The sequence below is a fragment of the Larus michahellis genome, chromosome 1 (assembly GCF_964199755.1).
Source record: "Larus michahellis chromosome 1, bLarMic1.1, whole genome shotgun sequence".
NCBI classification, from domain to species: domain Eukaryota; kingdom Metazoa; phylum Chordata; class Aves; order Charadriiformes; family Laridae; genus Larus; species Larus michahellis.
Window position 1 is genome coordinate 154267 of NC_133896.1, and position 23197 is coordinate 177463.

General features: G+C 50.2%; 1 protein-coding gene across 3 annotated transcripts; it reads left to right on the plus strand.

Moving 5' to 3' along the window:
- Positions 1-1479: 1479 nt before the first annotated feature.
- Positions 1480-21141, plus strand: LOC141738016 (hematopoietic lineage cell-specific protein-like). 3 transcript variants are annotated; one of them, XM_074573054.1, is made up of 15 exons: positions 1480-1573; positions 4518-4601; positions 6366-6439; positions 7281-7410; positions 8650-8760; positions 9452-9506; positions 11636-11746; positions 12286-12396; positions 13033-13088; positions 16008-16077; positions 16320-16456; positions 17133-17243; positions 17749-18058; positions 18828-18899; positions 19252-21141. In XM_074573054.1, the coding sequence occupies exons 2-15, from the start codon at positions 4518-4520 to the stop codon at positions 19383-19385; spliced, it is 1566 nt and encodes a 521-aa protein (XP_074429155.1). In that variant the 5' UTR covers positions 1480-1573; the 3' UTR covers positions 19386-21141. The 3 variants fall into 3 exon arrangements, with proteins under 3 accessions (XP_074429155.1, XP_074429157.1, XP_074429156.1); XM_074573056.1 differs by having other exon boundaries at positions 17136-17243; XM_074573055.1 differs by lacking the exon at positions 1480-1573 and adding an exon at positions 4092-4167.
- Positions 21142-23197: the final 2056 nt, after the last annotated feature.

Genomic DNA, 23197 nt, shown 5'->3' on the forward strand with positions numbered 1-23197 from the left:
TGGAAAACAAAGCAGATGTTGGGTAGTAGACAGTGGACATCTACTATTGATTGCCCAGCCAGGATGATAGCACTGATGAGTTATTTTGTAGGCAATTAGGAGAAATCAGCAACCCTTGTCCTTATGGGAGATTTCAACTTCCTAGACATCAACTGGGAATTCCATGCTGCTGTGACAAGCAAGTCTGGGAAATTCCTGAAGTTTGTGGAAGATAACTTCTTGTCACAAGTACTCAATGAGCCAACTAGGAAAGATGGGCTCCTAGACTTGCTGTTTGTGAATAGAGAAGGGCTCATGGGAGATGTGATGGCAGGCGGCTGTCTTGGCCATACTGATCGTGAAATAGTTGAGTTTAAAATTTTCAGTGTAATGAGAAAAAAAGGTCAGCAGAGTTGCCACCCTGGATTTCAAGAGAGCAAACTTTAAGCTACTCAGGGAGATACTTAGGAGTGTCCCCTGGGAATCTGGGCTTAGGAGTCAGCGAGTGCTGGTTAATCTTTAAGAAGCACCTTTTAGAAGAACCGGAGCAGGCAATTCCACTGTGTTGAAAGCCAAGCAAATGGGGCAGAAAGCCAGCTTGGCTGAACAGGAAGCTCCTTGTGGAGCATGAGAGGAAAACAGAATTGTACAATCTCTGAAAGCCAGGTCAGGCTTCGCAGGGAGATTGCAGAGCTGCGGTTTGCATGTGCAGGGCTAAGACGTGAAAGGCCAAATCTCCCCTGGTGATCGCTGTATGTCCCTTACGACTGAACTGTTCTACCCTATTCTATTCCAAGCCCTGTAAATCTTGCCATTGTGTCAAATAGAAATGACTGCTCTAGGAGCTTTTCTTGCTCCATGTGACTTATTCAGAAAGGAAGTTATTTTGGTTTGAGATGTTTATCTAGTGTCAAACTAGCGTGATTCATGCTACTCATTCCAAAATTGTGCATTTCCCACCAGTAAGCAACGTACCAAGAGTTTGATTTGTAAGTTCTTAGGATTCTTCAACTACATGCTTTCCATCTTCCTAGTTCAAGCTATTTACTTTTTTCTTTTTTTTGGGGGGGCGGGGGGGTGTCCTGGAAGGGCTTTTATGTATGTATGTGTATATATGCGTGTGTACGTCTGTGTGTGTATATATATTTTTATTGTACTGTAAAGTACTGAGACAAATTTCATAACAAGTTCTGTAAGCAGTAGGTTGCTTTCTTTGGATCTCGTTCTAGTTGTCAAGCCCAGGGGCTTCGGCCTTTTAATTTTTTTTCTGCTTTTACGGCAGAATGATTTTTTGGAAGAGGTGGAAATAGAGATCACACTATGCTTTGCACACTAAGAAACGTAATGGTGTCCCATTAAGCACTGCTCATGGAGTCAGCAATTTGTACCCTGGGTATAGGCCTTGTCGTCAGCATGCGAGGGCAGGTTTTGGTACTCATGACTTGAGCAGCGGGGGGCTGGGACGCAGGAAGTGAAGATAGCTGAAGTTAAAACAGGAACTCGGGGCACACAGCAGTCCAAGAGCTGTCGCTAGCATCAAGTGCCTGAGCAAAAAGCAGCAAGTTTGCCAGTAGGAGCTGGTGAGGCTTTTAAGGTAAGAAAGCTGCGTGGGTTTTGAGACTGGAAAGTGAAAAACAACAAAATGTAGGGGTTTGGTGAGCAGAGAGAACTCCTTCCTGATCCAGCATGTGTGAGTTGATAGCCCTCAGGATTTGCCTCTCTGTCTGTTCCTTTGGTCATCGTTGTTGCTCTTGTGTTTGAGGCTGTAAAGAACCACATTTCCAAATCAACCAGCACAACTGTGCTACGTGTAGTAGCCCTATATTTGTGGTGTAGTGGATGCTTTCAAGGAGGAAAATGGGACAATCTAAAGGGTTGAGCTGCTACTCTGGCTGGTATTCCTCATTATAAAGGGTATCTGGAGCCTTGTGGTGTGATTACAGTTCTGCAGTTTGTCATGGTTCCCAAGATCCATGGTGAGTGGTTTTGGAGAGTAGGTGGTCATGAACCATTTACAGCAGTATTTAAAGCCGTGAACCACCTTCATTTGAGCTATCTGCTCAAATCAGCTGCCTCGTTGAACAGCTCTGTGCTAGCTGGTTATTGCTGCTGTTTTATCGTTAACAAAAATGAGCCACAAACTTTAAAAATCTTTGGATGCTAATAAACGACGGAGGGGAAATGGAGATGAAAGGTGTTGTTAGATTGTGCTATATTGTCCACATGAGCCTTCCTGCTTCCCCTGCTTCTATTTGCAATTACCCATATTCAATTTTTCATAAGATTACTGTCAGTGCACACAAGCACAGCCGAGTATGGCACAGACCTGCTGTGTGCTGTGTTCCAGAGTATGAAAACTTTTTTTAAAAATTTTTTTCTTTTTTTTTTTCTTCCCTGAGGCGAACAGGGGAAGGCCTAAAGCCACATCTTCACAGTAAATCTGCCTTGGGCCTACATCCTCTCCTTAGCTAACTATCTGGCTTTTGTTTAACAAAAGAAAGTCTCGTCCCTTCTGTGCTCTTTTAGTTCCTGTTGTCTTTGCTCCCTGGTCTTACAGTGATGATTCTCTAGATGATTGGTAAGCGCAGCTTGAAACTGAACTGAACAGTGCACTGTACAGAACTGGAAGGTTATTCACTTAACATCTTTTTGTGTTGTACAATTAATTACTTGCTCAGCATAAATATTTTGCTTGCACAGAAAGCAGCTGTCCTGGGCACTGGGGACCAGTTTGTAGGCTACTGCATGGTTGTGGGATTAAGGGGTTAGTGCTGTTGAGAAGCACATGATAGAAGTGTGGTGTTAAATGAGGATCCATCACAAAGCAGTTCCCTTCCCCTCTCTTGGTTTGTTTGCAGGTTTATGTGATGTTTAAGTGATGTGAAACAGGGCTCAGTGGTCCGGTCTTTGCAGCACATTCAGCCCCTACGTGTGTAGGGGCAGGCAAGGCCCATAATCTTTCTTCTGTCTCTCATTTTGTGGAAACTGTGTTGCTTGGGAGGGGCTTTTTCATCAGCTTTTTTCACGGTGACCTTGAAAATTAAATGCGTGAATTTTAGATTTCGCATTACTTTTATTTAACTTCCTCTTCCTGGGCCTATCACTTCATCCAAGCCTCTCTGGGCAGCCTGTACAAGCCATACCGCCACAGCTTCAGCCTTTGCAGCCCTGCACACTTTATGATTTTAGCCCCATTTCCTGATTTTACCATATGACAGACATAAATACCACACAGCTTGCTGTACCAGCACCGTCATAGCAGCATACAGCTTTCCCCTGAACCTTCTCTATCACACTACGCGGTGACTAAAAGGTTGGAAAACAGATAAGAGACTTGAGGAGTCCAACCTCGGGTACCAGAGCATTGTGTGATGGTGGCAGAGCAAGCCACAGCCTCTGGTGCAGTGCTGGGACTGTGCTTAGCAGGAGGGAGGTTAAAGCAGCGAACGGTCTCCCAAAACGCAGAGAATTAGTGTACATTGGAAAAGCAGAATCTGGTAGTTGGATGCTAGTGCTAACGTACATGAAAATAAGGTGTGCGTTTTAACTGTGGAGCCAGTGTGCATGAAGACTGTGGTTTACACTTAAAACCCCTGTGTGTTTTGCTAAAAGAGGTGCTGGGGCTCAAGAGCAGCTATTTTGGGGTGCCCTGATGTGGTTTTGGCCAGATCGGCCACTGACGGGTGACAGATGCTCTCCCTGACATCTCGCTCCAAGGGGAGGAGGAGAAGGGGTAAAGAGATTTACGAGTTTAGAAGAAACTAGACTACTTTAATGAAATATTAATAATAACATAAAAAGGAAATAATACAATAGATACAGTATAAACAAAGCCGTATTAAGCTCCCAGGATGATGTCACCATCAGGCACTGGGGGAGTCCCAGACTGGTCTCAGCGACGGGTGGGAACTGGATTCCAGAGCTGGAGTCAGGAATGCACGGGTAGGGATCAAAGGCAAACAAACAGAGTCCTCCTCTTTCGCTGGCCATCGAAGAAGGAGGCTGACCCTTTGATCCCTCAGCTTTTACACTGAGCGTGGGGCAGATGGGATGGAATACCCGTGTGGGTTGATTTTGGGTCACCTGTCCCGTCCGCCCTCCCTGCAGGTGCGACCCCTCTGCGCTTCTCTGCTTGCGACCCTCCAACGGGGCAAATAATGAAATTAGCTGAGCTTGGCTGTTACAGCAGTAAGTACAAGCAAGAGCCTCTCTACACACCCTGCCTTGGCATGAACTATAAACATTGGTCTTACCACTCTGAGAACAAACGGTTCTCTGCACAATATGCTGTTAATTTCAGAGAGTTAGAAGAGGCCTAGCTGAGAAGTAAAATTACTGAAGAGAGAGTTGGTTCTGTTTTACCTCAAATCAGGACACCCATGCATGTATGAGGGACAGAGAGGTCAGCAGGGCAGGTGGTCTGCACAGTCCCCTCCGGTCCAAGTTACCCCGCGTCTGCTGTGGTCTGACATGCCACGGTGTGGGCCAGCAGTGCCCATGTGCTGGGCTCTGGGTGATGCTGTGTCCTCCTTGTGCAGATGTGGAAAGCAGTCGTGGGACATGATGTGTCAGTGAAGGTTGAGGCCCAGGGAGACGACTGGGACACTGACCCTGATTTCGTGGTGAGTGTCTGTGGTAATCCACAATAGCGGTGGTGGTGTGGAGGGTTCGCTGGCCCTAGGCATATGCTGGTCAGCTGGGCTGGGGCTCGGCATGGCACAACACGGCTTGGCATGGCACGCAGCACCGCTGGCTGTGCGGAATCAGCCAAGTCCCACCAGCCCCTTGCAGGCACTGTCCGTCCGTCTCTCTAAGCCATTTCTGACCCATATCTATGTTTAGTCTCCAGAACTTCCTATATCAGTGTACCCCACATCTGACTACAAGTAATATCACTTAGTATAGCATATTTAGTTTCTTTTAAACCTGCTCCCTGGTAACTTCACTGAGACCTCCCCACAACTTCTGTTACAAGAAATAGCAAAGATTTACAATTTCTCCTTCCCACATTGTAACTGTACAGGATTCCAGCATTGCACTCATTTGTCTTTTTTCCAGATGGAAGAATCCTACTCTATTTATGGTCACCTTGTGCAGAGGCAGCTCCATGCCTCTAAATAGCCTTGTTTTCTGTCTAGTCCAGTTCTCTAGGTGAGATGATGAGAGAATAGAAGGGCCCAGTCTGCAGGATACTCATGTGTTCACACAGTGTCATGATTTTAATTTTCTGTTTGATTCTCTGTTCCTTTGCTAATACGTCCCTCGCACTTTGGCATTTTGGCCAACTCTCTATTTGCTACTCTTCTACATAATTGCACATAATTCCATATTTCATATTCCTTCTGGACTGGCAAATATTTTTGAACCACCACTGTCCAGACATAATTAGGATCTTTTTTTCCATATGCTTTACTTTTATACTTATTAACACTAACCTTTACAATTTTATCACCCACTGATTTGGCATCACAAGATTTTTCTGCACTGCTTTGTCTCCTATATTTGGTCAACCTAAACAGTCCTTTACTATGTCAAAACATTGTCATCTCATTCTTTATACCCTTTTTCTAAACCTCTGTGGAGCACACGGCACAGCAGAAGCCCTGCTCCTCCTGCTGCAGAGGAGCGCCAGCCACGACTTACAGCCTTGTGCTGTAAGGCTGTCTGAGGCCTGTTGAGATTTTGGTTTCCTTTCCAAGAGTTTCTTGTTGCACAGTCTCTTCTGTTACACAAGACTCCTATGTTTCCGAGGTTCAGTCTTGTGTAGTTATTTCCGGTAAGAAATTCTAGTTTGGGACAGAAACGCAAGTCCCCTCCTCAAAGTTCCAAATTATTAACGTAAAAAAAGAAGTATCTATACTGTCAAAATTATTTGGTTTTACTTAATTTCTTCTATTTGTGGAAGCATTTAAGTCTGAACAGAATATGACTGTATTATTTTTTTATTGTGTGCATATACATATTTTTAGCTTTACCTTGTTATCAGGAAAGCGTTTATTGATGCTTCAATTTATCAAATACATGTTCAGGCCTTCCAGAGAGCCAACAGGTGCTGTCATAGCAAAGCTAACGTTCACCTCACTGTTCTTCCAAAATTTTCCTAAACAATTAATGTCCACAGCACTTGTGTGTGCTGGCTCCTCCCCGAGGCAGAGGGTCGGGGCGCCCCGCAGCCCCGTCCCCGGGATCCCGGCCCTGCAGGACGCTGGGGGCGGGCGCGGATGGGTTCCGGGACCCCCGGGCCCCTCCTTTGCCCCCTTCCCTTCCGGGCCCGGTGGCCGAGTGGCAGCCCCGCCCGGCGGAGCCTCGGGGGGCGGGGGTCCGAGCCCCGTCCCTGCGGGGCGGGCGAGCCCCGCGGCCGCTGACGGCTGCGGTTCGCTCCGCAGAACGACATCTCCGAGAAGGAGCAGCGCTGGGGGGCCAAAAGCATCGCGGGCTCCGGACGCGCCGAGCACATCGAGTGAGTGGGGCCGGCGGGGGCCCGGCGGGGTGCGGGTCCCGGGGCTGCGGGCGGGGCCCGGCGGGGTGCGGGGCTGCGGGCGGGCCGCCACCGCGGCCGCGTCCCGGAAGGGTAAGCGGCAGTGCCGGCCGAAACCGGCCAAATAAGGGCTCGTGCGCGGCGGGGGCGGAGCGGGGCCGGGCGGGCCGGGCCGCGGGGGAGCCGGGGGAGCGTTCCCGGCCGTGCGGGCCCCTCTCCCGGGGCGCACCCACGGCCCCAGAGAGCAGCGGGACGGTGGAGCCTTCACCCGGGCCGGGGTTGCCTGGGGGCCATTCCCCCGGGCCCTGCCGGCTGCGCCCGGGCCCCTCGTCTGAGGCGCTGGTCTTGCGCCGCGGGCAGAATTCACTGTGGCGCTGCGCGGGGTTGAGTCTCCAGTGCCGCCATTCAGCGGCTCTCACTGTGGAAGGACCCCCTGCTCCGGCCCTGCCCAGAGCTGACCCTCTCCAGCGGCTCCCGGGGGACATCCCAGTGCTGCCCGCACTGCTGGGGCAGCGCATGGAGAAAGGGAAGCGTGGGCTCCTGTGGAAGAGAGGGTGCAACCCTGAATGGGGGCTGCAGGCTGAGAACTATGGCTCTGGGTCCTTCGCCAGCCCCCGGGGTGGCATCGTCCCCATGTCACAGTGCGCTGGCTGCACGTGTGTGGCTCCCAGAGAGGGGCCCAGTATGGGCATAGCTGGCAGTGGGTTTATGCTCTGCTCTGTGCTGGGCTCTGGCTGATACAGCGGCTCAGGGATACTCCAGCTGGCTGCGTGGGTCCACACAGTTGCACAGTGACTTGCCCTGACTCTCTCTGTCTCACCAGCATCCACCAGCTGAGGAACAAGGTGTCAGAGGAACATGAGATCATCAAGAAGAAGGAGCTGGAGACCGGCCCCAAAGCATCCTATGGCTATGGGGGAAAATTTGGAACAGAGCGGGACCGAATGGATAAGGTAACAGTTGTAGAGGGGTTCCTTGGGCCCCAGTGGAAAAGTCTTTTTCTCATAAAGAGAAGAGCATGTCTGCTTCCTGGCCTGACCCTGAAGGGAGAGAACAGAGAGCCGGCATGGCTGCGCAGATTCCCACGTGTCTAGCTAGCCCGTAATCTGTCTCCAGGATCTGTTTGAACCCATTTGTATAACTTGGCTCTACAACCTCTTTGCAACACTCCCCTTAGCTGTGAAGAAGGACTTTGTGGCTTGTTTCAAACCTGCTGCATAACAATTAAATTAGGTGCCTCCCTACTTGTCCTTGGAGAACTAATGAATAATAATTTCCTCCTCACGTTCTGCATTCCGGATCTCTGTCATATCTCCCCAGGATGAAGCCCTACTGCATATTCTCTGTTCTCACGTCAAATCTGTTTTATGTTTTCTGATAATCATCATCAAGCTTCTTCCTGTACCTTTCAGCATTTAATTATTTTTTTTTCAGAAGTGAGATGATAAGGTTGTAGTAGTGTTCAATATATGGGGTCACTGAGGGTGTGCATGATACCGGGATGGCAGGTTGAGAAATGGACATATCCAGGAGGCCAAAATGGAGCCGCTGTGCTCAGACCCTTCTGACGGAGCAGAGTTGAGGATGTTTTTGTTCAGCAGCTCCTTGGCCTTTATCCAGCCGTGCCAGGATGTTGCAAGCGTTCAGCCTCTTGCCCTTCTCCTGAGGAGCATGAGCAGCTCCTGGCCATGCCACCTCCTGCAGGGAGCAGTGGGACCCTGGCCTGGCCCGTGGTGGGTGTAAAGGCTGGCGTCAGCCATATCTGCTAACCCTCACTCTCAGATGCAGAAAACAGGGAGCAGGTGCCAGACCTGCTGCCTTTGGGGTTTCAGTTATGTTTGCCTAACTGCACTTTTCTCCTCAGTTTCCCCATGCGATTATCCACCACTCTGCTTCACTGGCATTTGGGAGCAGCAGGTATTAAGCATCCCACGGTTTGTGTGATGAGCTGGCCGTGGGGCTGGTTTTGTGGGATGGCTGCCCTTGAAGCTACATCACAGGTCTCAGAGCAAGACTGGTACTGGCAAAGACCCTGCAGAAGGCATCGTCACCACCAGCACAGTCAGCTTGGACCTGTCGCCTTGTGGCCACAGGCATGTTGGCAGCGGGGCAGAGCAGCAGTGTGGTGCCTGTGTCTGTCCAACCTGCCAGTCTGACTGCGGGTGCTCATGTCATGCTGTCTCTCTCTTCAGTGCGCAGTGGGCCATGAGTACGTTTCTGATGTTGGGAAGCACTCCTCGCAGACGGATGCAGCCCAGGGCTTTGGGGGAAAGTATGGAGTCCAGCGGGACCGCGCTGACAAGGTGCGTTGGACAGGGCAGCTGGAATACGTACTTGCGCCCTGTGCTCGCTGCTGCCCCTAGAACACTGAGCTACGTTGACGCTGACGACTGTGGCTGCTGTTTTCCAAGTGCTGGTGGGTGCAAGGCTCAGCATGCCACGAACCATGTCGACACTGGAGGAGGCAGCTCACCTCCTATGTGCAGGACAATGACTGATGGCAAGTTGCAGGGCACTTGTGAAGATTAACTCATTGGTGTCCATTAATGTGCTTGCACTGTCCTATCCAGGCAGCACTGTGTTTGTCTTGGGGGGCTGTGATGTTTTGCATCCCCAGACTCCCAAGCTGTGCCATGCACAGTGACTGGCCATGGCGGGACTGGGTGGGGACAGCAGGATGGTGTCCCTCCTGTGCACATCTTGGTGTCAGATGCTGCCCAGCCACCTCTCCTGCTGAGAAGGTGTGAGGTCAGGATGGTGGCCCTCTTGCCTGGAGCGCTGGGGCTCTTGCGAGAGCCTGTTCTGAGCGGGCTGCTGAGCACATGGAGAGCAGAGTGGTGTGAGAGGCTGAGGAGGCCCGTGCCAGCCGAGGGGTGGCCACATGCCTGCGTGTTGCAGCACAAGAGAGAGAGCAGGGCCCCAGCCCTGGGGGAGGGTGCGTGAGACCCAGCTTGGTCCTCGGGACGACTGACATTCTTCCCCTTCTTGTTCCAGTCAGCACTGGGCTTTGAATACAAGGGTGAGGTGGAGAAACACTCGTCCCAGAAAGGCAAGTCCATAAGCACCTGTGACCCTTTGACACTTTGCCCAGCTTCTCTTCTGCTCGCAGTATCCCGTGCTGTCTGCTGTGGCACAGTCCCCTCTGTTATCCCCCTCCTGTCACTTGTTTCTGATTCCTGTTCCCAGTCAGTCGCCCCCACAGCCCCATTCCCTGCTGTCCTGTCACCACCCTTCTGTTGTACATTCCGCTTGTCTCTGCGTTTTGCCACATCATGGCTGAGCAGAGAAGATACCCCCACATGCACCCCCGATGGATGGCTGATGCTCCCTTTCCCCTGAAACTCCTGGGCAACTGCTCCAGAGGGAGCCCAGGCACCGTGGGATGTGAGAAGTGATTGATAAAAAAGTGGCATGTAAGAAAAGGCACAACAATGGATATGGAAAAAAAAGCCTGTACAGCACCCAGAATTCTGCAGAATTCTGGAGATGGTTCAGCCAAACTTGCACATGTACATACAAACAGCTATATTCATTAAGAACGTTGCAAGAACTGAAACTAATGATATTTTAATACTCTGCAACCAGGAGGAGATGAGAGAGCAAGGTCCGCTACTGTTTCAGATAAGTGTGAGGAATCCATTAGTAAGAAAAGAAGATCTGAATCATGTTCATTTCAGAGGAACTGTAAAAGGAGGAAGATGTTTTTGAGGGATTCTTGGTTGATCTTAAATTCATATGCAGTTGTGCAGTTAAAATCACATGGAGTTGTGCAACATTAACATATTCCTGTAGAAGAGATTGTGTACTAGATTGTAGACACAGATATTCATCAGGTTGTGAAAAACCACAGAAATCACTCAGAACAAAATGAAAATGTTAGAAATAGGGTAAGGTGTTTGGATTGTTTTTCATAAAAACATGTCTGTACTGGAAACTCCACCATCAAGCTAACGGTCATAAAATCTATATTTGCTGAAAACAGCATCCTAAAAGATCCATTTCCTAATGGCCTAATGGGTAAATAATAGTTTAATTGAGGTAAGTTTAAGAAATTTCTAGGACTTAGCGATTCATCCTTAATTGACTGAGCTTCTATGAAACAGAGAGCCGTTCTTGAATAGAAAATGTTTTCACGCATATTTCTTTAGATGGTTTGGGTTGCAAGGGACCTTAAAGATCACAGTCTTCAGGGGCTGATAAGGCTGAACTTTCTGGAGAAGCCCCAGCTCATTCCTGTGAAATGCAAACCTGTAAGAATAGAGTCAGGGAACAAAGAGAGCTGACTGTGATTTACTCCTCCTGAAGAGCAGGAGTTGGAAACGGAGCTGGCAGACCAGGTCTCTGAGAGTATCTCTGCATGGCCACCAGCTAGGAGAGAGGCTGAAATTTCTTAGTACGTCAGCCAATAATAACAAGGTAGTCCCTAGAGAATAACTGAACACAGTTGAAGTAGTAAATACATTAATAGTTTAGACGATGAGAAAAGGGAAGGTGTAAGGAAGATGTGCGGTGCCTCTGTCACATGATGGTCAAGCATGACAGAGACAGTCTGGGGGGAGAGCTGGAGCATGTCTCCAGAAATGTGGGGTTCAGCCTTTGCTGCAGCATCCAGAGTCAGTGATTTCCTTGTAGAAGTCAAGATTCCATTCTAGAAAATGTAAGCTGTACAGCAAAAGTTTGCCATTTCTTCTGTACTTTCAAGGGCTCAATATACTTAATCACAGAGCTTTTCAGAGTCTGGCAGACCACAGGTTGAAATCCTTACTCTGGGGATGCGTGACTGGGTGGATGCCTGGGCTGTTAGTGCCCAAGTCTTGCTTTGGCTTTGCATCCTTGGGTGGCTGAGCTCCCACTGCCTCCCCACCTGCCCTTGGCATGTCGCTTTTCTTCCTTGCCCTCTTGGCATGCTGTGTCTCCTGCTGCCCATGGCCTTCAGGCTCTCTTGCTGCCGTGACCCACACTTGCCCTGTGCACCCCATGGGCCCTCATTCTGAGTGGCCCTCATGGTGCTCCCTGCCATCCGCTCCGTCCCCTCCAAACCCCTTGCATTTTTTAGTGTTTTTCATTGTCCCTGCTGCTCTTCCTCCTCCCTGATGCTCATCCCCAGGACTTCTCCCCATATTTACCCTCACCAGCCCCATGCTGGGGGCAGCATTTCACTCCAGTGTACCACCTCAGATTACTCCAAGGGCTTTGGTGGCCGTTACGGTGTGGAGAGGGACAAGGTGGACAAAGCAGCAGTGGGATTTGACTACAAGAGCCAGGCAGAGAAGCACGACTCTCAGAAAGGTGAGCTCGGGGAGCCCAGTGCAGCAGGCAGTGTCAGGGCTGGAGCTGGGCACTGTGTCAGGACTCCGCTCACAGGGGCTGTGGGGCACTGTGCTTGGTTTTTGCAACCTGCTGCCTGAATGGTGCAGAAGCTACGGGGAGCTGTCGGGTGACCACTGCTTGCAGCAAGGAAATGGGGCAGATAAGAAAAGCCACTGCACATTGCGTGACTGCTGGAAAAAGTTCAGACTAAATGAAGGGCAGCAGCAGGTTTCTATGGGCACAGGGATCTCCTGGGCAGTCTGTCACCAAAGGAAGGGTGCAGGGGAAGCCCGGGCAAGTGCTAATAGTAGGTGACATGTCTCAGGGAGGAGGGAGGGCAGTTGCTGCAGCCTCCAGTGGGGAAATCTGGCCTTGCTCCGTGTCTTTTCTCTGGAGTCCTGGGAAGGGGAAACTGTTGTCCCTGTAAGAACAGCCTGAGCTCACTGTGTTGCCACTTTCCTCTTGCCCTCCCTTGTTGGTTCTCTTCCATGCCGTGATCTGGATCTCGGTGGCTGCAGACTATTCTGTGGGCTTTGGTGGGAAGTTTGGCATCCAGAGGGATCGTCAGGACAAGAGTGCCCTTGGCTGGGACCATCAGGAGGATGTGCAACCTCATGCGTCCCAGACAGGTAGGGCAATGCTGCCAGAGAAGTGGCAGCACAATTTCTTTGGAGCACACACAGATCTGGAGCTAGTGGTTCATACTTGACAGAGATCCAGCTGCTGAAAACAATGTGTACAGCATGCTGTGGAGCAGCTGGGACACTGTGAACCCCCAAAACACAAGGGTAAACTCTGCCACAGTAGGTGCATGCTTGGAGCAGTGGGGGACATTGAATGAAAGTCCCTCAGTCAGGCTTCCCAGACTATACTGTGCTTTCTCTGTGAGGTGTGTTCCTGATCATTCAAAAGGTGAGCGCATGGGAATGAGGCAAAGCAGGTTCCAGGAATGGCTCGACTACTGTATGTTTAACTTCAGCAAACAAGGCCACATTGCACTGGAGTGGCATGACTGGCTTCTCACCCCAGTGCCTTGGAAGCAGATTTGCCAGCATAAAGCACTGAAGACCTGTGCGCTTTGCTGAAAAGAATGAAGGATTAGTCTTAAAAGCCACTGTCCCGAGCATTTCGCATGTATTGTCTCTATTTAGTTCCATATGTGATAAGATGCAAGACTAACTCATTTTACTGGTCACAGCATACTGACGTCAGAGGTGCACACAGAATATAAAATATTATAAAACAGCCTCATTTTTTCCATACAGACTATGCCAAGGGGTTTGGAGGCCGTTACGGGGTCCAGAAGGACAGAGTAGATAAGGTAAGACTATATGCTGCATCCTGCACTTGCTTCCTGCTAATCACTGCTCTTGCACTGCTGCGAGAGAAGAGACTTCCCAGATGGAGATGAGGTCCCACTGCTCAGTGCGCAGCTATTGCGAGGGTGAGCGAACTGGCCCAGTGTACGTACCAGAGGGTGCAGAGGAATGCAGCCTGGGGAGATCATAATGCAAGGAAGAAAAAGTTTTTCCATTCACAGCTGCTTTTGAATCATTCCACTCTCAGACTGAACAGTCATGCTCCTGCTTTCTCTTGGGGTGGGATTTAATAGCAGAGCCAGCGAAGAACTTTGTAAGGGCATCTGACTGTGCCCTCCTGCATATCTAGTACCATTTGAGATGCTGGGAATGCTCTGTCTGGCTGCCTGCCATCACTCCTGCAGGCCTTGTGTGTACCCATACAGTCAGGATGAGCAGTGATAGCGCCTTGGAGATGAAATTTTGTGAGTGCAGCCTTATGAGGAGTTTGAGAGGCCACGGGCTATTGCGCCGTGCAGGACCTGTCTCTGACACAGGAGGGGTGCTGGATCAGACTGAAGGCCCATCTGGTGTCATGTCCCCAGCACTGATGGGTAGGTGGTGGTTGTGCAGAGTGGTGGTATGCGTACAGAGTGGGTCTTCCATTGGACTGTCTCCAGCGACAAGGTGGTATCGCTATGGGTGCCATCCCTCTAGCTGTTCTTGCTTGAGGCATAAGGTTTATTAGCAGCTGTCAAACCCACACATAAACAAGGCTTCCCAGAAGCTGGCTTGAATCTCTGGTCCCTCGAGTAGCCATCTTGCAGACCTCCCTGTGTGAGTGACTGGCCCTTAACTCCTGGTGACTCCCCCTTAACTACTGGTGAAATCTGGCCATTCCTTATAGAACTGACTAACTCATCAGCTTCTCTGCTACTTATTACCTGCTGCAGGCTTTTCTGTCCTGGCCAGGGGTTTCTTATGGTCTGGTCAGTTAGCTAAATCTCATGCCAGGGCCTAAACATCTGCCTGCAAACCTTAACAACACCCAGCAGGGATGGGACTGGGAGCAACCTTGTGTGAGAAGAGGTCGTCCAGTTTGCTGGTTCAAGTTTCCTGTCTGGGCTGAAACCCAGCAAAGGCTCATCTGCAGTCAACATTCAGACTGTCTCAGGCACTTGGATTGACATTGTGGGTTGGCGGGCTGCACTGCAAGCTTGTTCAGGAAAGGGGCTCTTGCCAGTGGATGATGATTTGCATGCAAGATGACATTCCTGGGTGGTGGTGGGGCTTTGGGGCATTTGGAGGAGAGTACCCTGAACCACGCTTTTTCTGTTGTTGTGCACAGTGCTGGTGGCACAGTGTTGTGCCTGGTACAGCACCAACATCGCCGTACTTGGGAGCTGGAGGAAGCAGATGAGGACCTCTCTGCAGGGCCCTGAGCCAAGGAAGAACATAAACACATACCTGTAGCAACCGAGCGTGTTCCTTTCCATGCTGCATGTGTAGGCTGGGCCAGTAGCAGAGTGGGAATGGCATCCTGCCCAAGGAAGAGATCTGCATGGTCTATGAATTTAACAACAGCAAATGGAGGTGCATTGTCAAAAGGCACGGCATCATGTATGTGGGGAAAAAGAGCATGCAAAATCACATGAGCACTTGTGCAAAAGTCAGTGCTGTGGGTTATTTGAGGAGCAGGATGCAGAGACAGGATAAGCAGTTCTTGATCAGCTCAAAGCAGAACATGAATTCGTGCATTTTGAGAATATTGAAGCATAATAAAAGATGGTAAAAGTAAGGATGTTTGGATAAGTACCTGATTGCCTTGTTTTTGGGCACTGGAGTAGTGCTGAGTTCATGGCTCCAGAGCAGAGCATAATGTACCACCAGCCAACCTTAACTGCCCTTTGATAAAGTTTTGAACGCTAAGTGTAGGATTCAGCTCTCACACTAAGACTCCTAAATTTAAATGCTTTCATATAAACACGTCCAAGTCTCTGCTGTGCTCTGTGTAGACCCGGTTCTGAGCCTGCAGTGCTGTTTGCCTGCTCAGGTGTTTTCTTTAAGGAGAGCAGAGCTGCTCTCTGAGCTCCAGTCCAGTGGTGACACCTGCAGGCAGAACCCTAAATGTAGCTGTATTGGTCTGAAAGCTGGATCCTACCTGCAGTTTCCTTTTTCTATGAAATAGTTTTCTCATGAAGGTAGATTAACCCTCTCTATCTCACTTTCTTTTTGCTGCAAGCACCCCACCGATGCTATTACCACTTCAGGCATCTCTTCACACCTCATAAAGCTAGCGATATCTCATGTTCACGCATGTGAACTGGCACTGGAACAGCCTGCCCAGGGAGGTGGTTGAGTCACCATCCCTAGAGGTGTTTAAGAAACATCTAGATGTGGCACTTCAGGGCATGCTCTAGTGGCAGAGATTGTAGGTTGTTTGGTTGGACTCGATGATCTCAAAGGTCCTTTCCAACCATGAAGATTCTATGATTCTATGTTTTCACTTTGATGTTTTCCAGCCTGTGCTACTATATACACATACTGCAGGCAACAACCTACTGAAGGGACACATGTTTTTCACGGTTAGGCAGCTGCAGCTTTGCATCCAATAGGGAAGTGCTTCCATGCCTCATACCGCTGGGAGTGCAGGGGACAGATGCATCGCGTCCGTGGACCTCAGGAATGGTAGACTGCCAGGTGTCCGCTCAGCGCTTTGCCATGTTACCGGCCAATGCTTCTGCCTTGAATGCCCAGCCTTGCTGTCCCATGCAGCAGTCGTCTTGCCACTGTGCATCTTCCTCTGCCTGTGGCAGTTGTACAGATGAGGACAGACACAGCTGGGAGCAAAGCTTGCAAGTCACCACTAGCCAAACGCAGCAGAGGATCTCAGCTCTGGCCTTGCCTGATAAGCTGGACACTTCATTCACTTCCTCTTGCAGAGTGCTGCTGGCTTCAATGAGATGGCAGCTCCCACCTCCTCATATGAGAAGACAAGGCCAGTGGAGGCAGGTGAGACAACTGAGTACCAGCCCTGGGCGTGGTGGGATGCTGTGGGCCTTGTGGTCCCTCTGTGGCAGCATATTGGTGGGTATGTGCTGTGGTGGGATGTGTATTTAACCTGTGTTGAGGGACAGGAGAAGGTGGCTGAACTGCAAGTTTCTCTGGGAGAGGAAGAGGTCTGGGTTTCTCCTGGATGCTTGAGGTGATGAAGGGAGCCATTTGGCAAGCTTGGTCAGCTGTCTTCTCCACAGGAGCTGCCAGTGGCACCAGCAGCCTGCGGTCAAGATTTGAAAACATGGCTAAGTCAGCAGAGCAGGAGAGCAGAAGGCAGGCAGAGGAGGACCGGGTGAGGTGGCAGGCTCAGGAGTGCCAGGCGGCTCGGCGGAAGGTGAGCCATGGCCATCTTGCCATATCCTCCGAGGCTTGCAAAGCAGACTTTTCCTCAGAATCATGCAGCTTCATGTCCTTCTACCTGAACTCTTTACAGTAATCTCTTGCCTAAACTGCTTCCCTGCAACTGCCAGGGACTGCATTTGAACTTCACAGCTGTCGCTGGATTTGCCCTTTTGGCACACAGATCAGGACATGCCTGCAGCCAGCCGTGACCCCCTCTGCTTTGGCCTAGGCTCCTTCTTGCCTCTAGCACCTGGCAAACACAGTGCAATCGCACCTCCCCAGTGTTGCCATCCCAGCAGACGGCATTCAGGCTTTTCCATCTGGAGATTGCACCCAGACTCTCATGTTTACTCCTTCTACTTTGTGCTGATTCTGCATTCAACGTGCAGATAAGGTTTCACCAACAAAGCACTCCCTGACACTTTCCCTCCTTGAGGCTACTTTCTGCAGACCTTGTAGTTGTTACAGGCTGGTGGTGTCCAGTCCCTAGGGCAGGTTTATGGGAGCTGCAACAGATCTCAGCTGGAGGAAAACTAAGAGTTGCTCTGTGAGCTGGAACAGATTGCAGCTGAAGAAAAATTTTCTGAGTTGCTCTGTTGGGAATGGGAATGGGCATTGCTCTGGACCTCATTCAAAGGGACTGAGGAGATCTGATGACTTTTCTCCAGCAGGAAATCCCACAGAGAGAGAAGGACCACACAGAGGCAGCCCCTACAACCATGCCAGCAAGGGCGCCTGGGAATGTTGACCAAGACAGGGCTGCGTCACAAGGAGTACAGGTGCCATGGTGGGCTGTGGAGAGCCAGGAAGGGGCGCAGGCGGAGGGGATTGCACCTGAGAGGGGGCTGCGTTTTACAGGCAGCCCTGCAGGAAGAAGTGGGGTGCAGCCACAGCGTGGGAGAGGCTTTGGAAGCAGTGAGGAGGGACAGATTGGGATGGTGATGAGACATGGCTGCACAGCACCTTACACCATGAGACGGGCTCTTGGAGTGGTCAGCATAGCGGCAGTGCAGTGAGATGTAGCTAAGTATGTGAGAAAGGTTCAAATACATGAGCCATGAGTGACTTCACAGCAATCTCAGGTGCCAGTTCAGCACAGACCTAATGGCTGAGCTGTTTCTCCCTTGTGCAGAGGATGATGGTAGCATTCGTGTCATGGTAGCACAGAAGACACCTGCAGTGGAGCAGGGTCCGTTGTGTTTGGGTGCTGTGCGGTCATGGGAGAGTTGTCTGCAGCAGATGCTTTGCAGGTGACTTTCCTGTTACTTTCTCACTTCATGGCAGGAGGCAAAAAAGGAGGATGAGGAAACACCACCCACTTTGCCACCAAGGCCAGCAGATCTGGGCGAAGAGCTGTGCAAGCTCCCTAGCCAGGATCAGCCCATCTACAGTGAAAGTTTGGATGTCGGTGGAGACTATGAGGAGCTGCCAGAGCCCTCTGAGTACTGTGACAGTACTGGTGGAGGTGCTGACTATGAGGAGCTGCCAGCACCCTTGGGAAAACTGGATGCCATCTGTGATGATGGAGAAGACGGAGGTGAGGACTATGAGAACATCGTTCCCGAGGAGCCCAGCCAGAGCCAGCCCCACCTGGGTGAGTACTGATGGAAGAGTCCATGTCTTGAGGAGCTTGTATCTGTCCACTCACCTCACTGGATGTATGGGACAGACTCTAGAGGGAATTTGTATCCTGAAGTCTACTGTGGTCAGAGTAACAGACCGTGATGATGGAGACTTGGTTGTCTCCCACTCCCTTGCCTGGCTCCAAGGTATGAGATCAGCTGCATGGGATGCTGGGCCAGGCAGCAAGTATCTCTGCTGGAGCAGGACTCAGGCAGGAGGACCAGGGGACTGCTGTGGGCTCTGAGGAACCTGGAGCTGGACTGATGCTCTTGGTGCACTCTTTCGTGTCAAGTGACTGCCAGTGCTGCACTGAGGCCTGGGGCGCCCTCTTAATTCAACCTTTTGCTCAAATGGCCAGTGCTCATGAGACCTGATTTGGTGGTGTCTCCTGGGCATGAGTAGTGCAGGGTAGTCTTCCTCCAAGCACATAAGCAAACTGCATGGACTGCTGTTGATGTTTCTGCCGCAGCTTTGCTGGTACTGGAGATGGTAAGTGGAGAGGCTGGAGTTGTGTCCAGCCTTTTTCTTGGGAGAGGAACATGAAGCATCAGGACCTTGCCTCTCTCCTGCAGAAGGGGAGGTAAGTCATATATTGCTTCGAGCCATGGTACAGCTCTCCCTATTGATAGGGTTTGGATGTGGTTCACCCCAAGGCTGACAGCTGGGTGGAGGATGGCACTGACCAGATCTATATGGCTGCTTTCAGGCTCTTTCTCATCTGCCCGTCCTGTCTTCTGCAGGAGAAACAGACAATATTTATGAGGTGGAGAACTCTGGAACCTGTGCAGTGGCTCTCTATGATTACCAAGGAGGTGGGTCTGCCATCCAGGCTGGGGGGAGGCACTGGGAGCTGTCTGGGACAGCGTGACAGGGAGGTGGTGGCTTACACTATCAGCAGTGGTGAAAAGATTTCTACTTGGTGGTTTAAATTCTTCTTCTTGTGAGGCAGAATGAGATCTGACTTGGGAACACAGAAGCTTCATCCTGCTCCTCCTGTGCTTCATCTGTGCTGTTTGGTGGGGGTTGGATGAGATGAACTCTGAGGGCTATCAGAATGCTTGTTCTGTATTCTCCTCCTGGGGCTGGTGGGAGGAGGGGTGTAAAACCAGTTCTCTCTGTGGTTATCTTTGCATTATGACTATCTTTTGTGAACAATTTTTGCAGATGGAGATGATGAGATTTCTTTTGATCCTGACGACACAATCACACACATTGAGATGGTGGATGAAGGCTGGTGGCGGGGGCAGTGCCGGGGCAAAGTGGGCCTTTTTCCAGCAAATTATGTGAAGCTTCTGTAGTGAAACCAGCTTCCTTCCAAATGCTTCTTTCCAAACTTTTGCCTGTCTCTGCTTCAGCCTTTTACATGTTATTAGTTTAATTTGGCTTGGCCTAGCGTGTCTACATGCAAGAAATACCAAGGAGCAAACTGTCAGTGTCTGAGGGAATGTTTTGGCCTGTGCCCAAGAGGACTTTGGTGCCCATCCACTTCCAGATGGGGAAGGTGGGATGGTTTAAGAGCATGTGAGCGTGATATAAGACATCTTTTCTACCTAGGCTGTCCCACATGTCAACCAGCAAGCTTGCAGGAGAGGTGTGTCCATTACTGTTCCCAATGGGGCAATTCGCAGAAAAGAAACACGAGCTCTAATCCAGTCCAAGGCAGAAGGGACATGACCTATGGGACCTTTTAAAATTGCTGTGGCCCTGAATCTCATCCTATCCAGGGGCCAGTGAGAAGAGCACTGTGAAGGCCGAACTTGCCTTTGTTCCCAAGAAGGGTTTCTACTTGCAGGATCACTTTGCTTTTTGCAGCATGGGGTAGAGAAACATGAACCTGGTCTATCTGGGCAGATTTCAGGGCTGGGGCTTGGGAGCACTGTACCGTCACAGTGAATACTGCTGGCTTTTCCTGCACACAGAACACAAGCTTGGCTGTAATGAGCTGTTCCGTTAAACAAGAAAAGTATGTGCTGGCGCAATGAAAATGTAGGACAATTTTGCTAAGGTAGGATATTACTTGCTTGGTTTTCCTCTATGAGTCAAGAACTCTGTTGGGATGTGTAATTTCTGGGGTAAACCTTGGTAAAGAAAGTGAAAAAATTAGATTATTTTCAGAGAAAAGTTATTCTGGAAAATGTCTTGGAGCAAGAGAAAAATACTAGAAGGCTTCACTTAACGAAGAGTATGGTAATAACTGTCTTGGTCCTCGTTCAGGCAGCCCATCAGAGGAATGTTCTACTGGGGAAATCCTTTCAACCTAGCAAATCAGTCATGGAATCATGGAATTTTCACGGAATCACAGAATTTCAGAGTTGGAAGGGACCTCTAGAGATCATCTAGTCCAACTTCCCCGCTAAAGCAGGATTGCCCAGAGCACATTACTCAGGACTGCATCCAGGCGAGTCTTGTAAGTCTCCAGAGAAGGGGACTCCAGAACAAGTGGATTCAGAACAAGTGCTGCTAGATACAGGCGGTGGAATATTTTTAAGAGAGCTCCATTTTTCTGTTAACTACTCTGACAGCATAAATAAGCATGCGCAATGCAGGTGGGGCGGGGAGAACAGTCCCACAGCTTGTCTGTAGCCTAAGGGCTGCAGCATGCTTTGCAGTCAGTGCTAGAGGTAGGTTCCCCCATCCAGTATTTGGCTCAGCCTGTTCTCTCCGCTGTTGGGTGGTTTGAGTCCCTGTGCTGAAGTCAGGCCTCCCCAGTGTGGCAGGAAAATAGTTAACACCTCATAAGCCTTTGCAGGACTCACTAGTTAAGAAATATTTGCAGATAATGGTCTCACCAGTTTAATTAACACTGGAGTGAATTGTTTGTTAAAGGGTGTGCTGGCTAGAGCCTCCTTATCTGAAGAATGCTATTTTTATTTACAATATCCTGCTTATCTGACACAGTTTGGTGAAGAATGAGTTGCATAACCGAAAGGTATATAAACTCTGTAACTGCCTCATTTGGGCAGAGTTTGTATCAGCAGCATCTGTCACTCTGCTGTGCTGTGTTCTCACTCATAGCTCTAGAAATAAACTGCTTCTGTTCTGGCCTGACTAAAATTGCATCCTGGTTATTCTGTGATGGCACAAGTCCCCTGTATCCATTGTAGGCTCGGTTCCTTGCACAGTGAAAAGGGCCCCTGATTCTAGCCCTCCTTTGTCACAGATGTGGGGAAAAAGGCTGAGCAGGTGGGAAGCAGGATAAGAGGGAGTTTTTTACATTTAATTTTTAAAGCAGTTCTCAGTAATAATCCAGTGCAAACTGAAGCCCTCCCTTGAACCAGTATATCCCAGGCTAGATGCTCCACATGCCACTGTAGGAGTTGGTTGTTCCTCCTTTGTGGTATGCAGGTACTATCACAAGAGGAATAAATCAGGGACGCTGGAGTAGCACAGCATGTGAGAAGCTGCAGGAGCACACCCCCGTGCAGTGCCACTGCCAACAGCTGGGCTGCAGAGGGTCCCTCCGTGACACCTTTACAGTTCTGTGTGGTTCACAGGTTGGTTCTGGACCATCCTGCACTTGAACAAGACATGGGAAAGATGCAGTGTGATTCAGATTTGAAATTCTGAAGTTTAATGTAAATTTTCTGGAGGCTTTCGGTTTGAGTTTTTGGTTGGTTGGTTGGATTTTTTTGTGGTGGTTTTTTTTTTTTTTTTTTTCTCTCTGAAATAACTTTCCCACTATTTTTTAACTTGTGCAGTTCACCCTTTATTTCCTGATGTTCCTTTCCAGGGGTCTCTTCAGAATGGGCCTCATTGTGGCAGACTCTCTTATGTGTCCCAGGGGGACTCTGAACTAGGTGCGTGTCAGTAATTTTTTACAATCAAGAAGGGTGTACAGCAAGTAGAGCTGGCTGAGAGGCTTGCAACCTGTTTGGGTAAGAGCAACAGGCCATCCCAACACATGGGTTACAAAACCACTTTTTTCCCTGAAGAATAAAATCAGTGTGTGTTGTGCCCTAAGAACTAGCAAACTGCTCCCAACAAGCTGTACGCCTCACAGGCCCATTTACTCTCCAGTAGGTTTCTTTGGGAACAGACTGTTTTTTGCAGGGTATCTTTTGGTAACTGAGCTGTGGATGAGCATGTTCTGGCCCTGTTCAGCCAATGTGCCCCTCTGGCAGAGCTGCCGAAACGCTGCTGTGGCTGCAGGTGTGGACCTGCATGCACAGCCTGTGCCAGCTTCCCTCCACGCAGACCCTTCACTGGTGGCTTCTGCCATGGCATTGGACACTGCTGGCCAACGTGAACCTGCCTGCAGATTTGGCCAGCTGTGGCCAAAACACCCATGCCATCACTTGAGCTTGGACGCAGTTGCAGATCCCCTGCAAGACGAGGCTGAGCTGAGGCAGTGGCAGCTGGATGGAGCTGCCGCACGCCACCTCTGGCCCTCAGCCACTATCGTCCACAGCCACACCACTCACAACTACATTTTGGGGTTTTTTTTATGTCTATAAAGCAAAGCAAGCATTTCTGGTGAGGTTTTAAGCAATGCGAGCTCACAGCTCAGTGCTGATAACTTGCTGTTTGAGCGAAGCGGTGAGAGTAATGGGTGGCCTGTTTAAACTGCTGGCTGCTGTGCTAACGTACAAAATGCTACAGAGCTTTCATGGCAGCCCGGAGAAACCCAGCAGACTTGGTGCCAGAGCATGTGTGGAAGGAGGATGACGTGGCAGCCCCTTTGCGGAGGCCAGATTTTGCAATCCAACATTGCCCCGTGTCCCGTGCGGGGCCTGGCTCAGCAGCTTGGGCAGCCCCAAGGCAGTGCTCACGGCCAGGCCCAGCACTTGTCTGGTACCACATGAAATTGCCTTTTACAGCGCTCCCTGGTAGCAGCCTAGGTGCAACAGGTCCTGGGCTGAGCTCAGCACATGATACTTGCAAAATAAAGACATAATCCTGGAACTGTAGCTTTGTTCCCAGCTTGATTTCACTGGATTTCTGCACGCCAGTGATGTGCAGAGGGTCAGACAAGTGGCCACAAGCAGCCATAGCCTGGGCAGGGAGCCCTGAGCCCGGTGCTGGCACCAAAGTCTTCCCACAGATGCCGCACTTCCCACCGGCGATGCTGCCCCGGTGCCACACCAGCACTCTGTTGCAGCCCTGGCATGGC

Coding starts and splice junctions, on each gene's coding strand:
- LOC141738016 (XM_074573054.1), top strand. CDS start 4,518: ATGTGGAAAGCAGTCGTGGGACATGATGTGTCAGTGAAGGTTGAGGCC. Junction 17,244..17,748: donor CTGCGTCACAAGGAGTACAG/GTGCCATGGTGG, acceptor ACTTCATGGCAG/GAGGCAAAAAAGGAGGATGA. Junction 18,900..19,251: donor TCTCTATGATTACCAAGGAG/GTGGGTCTGCCA, acceptor CAATTTTTGCAG/ATGGAGATGATGAGATTTCT.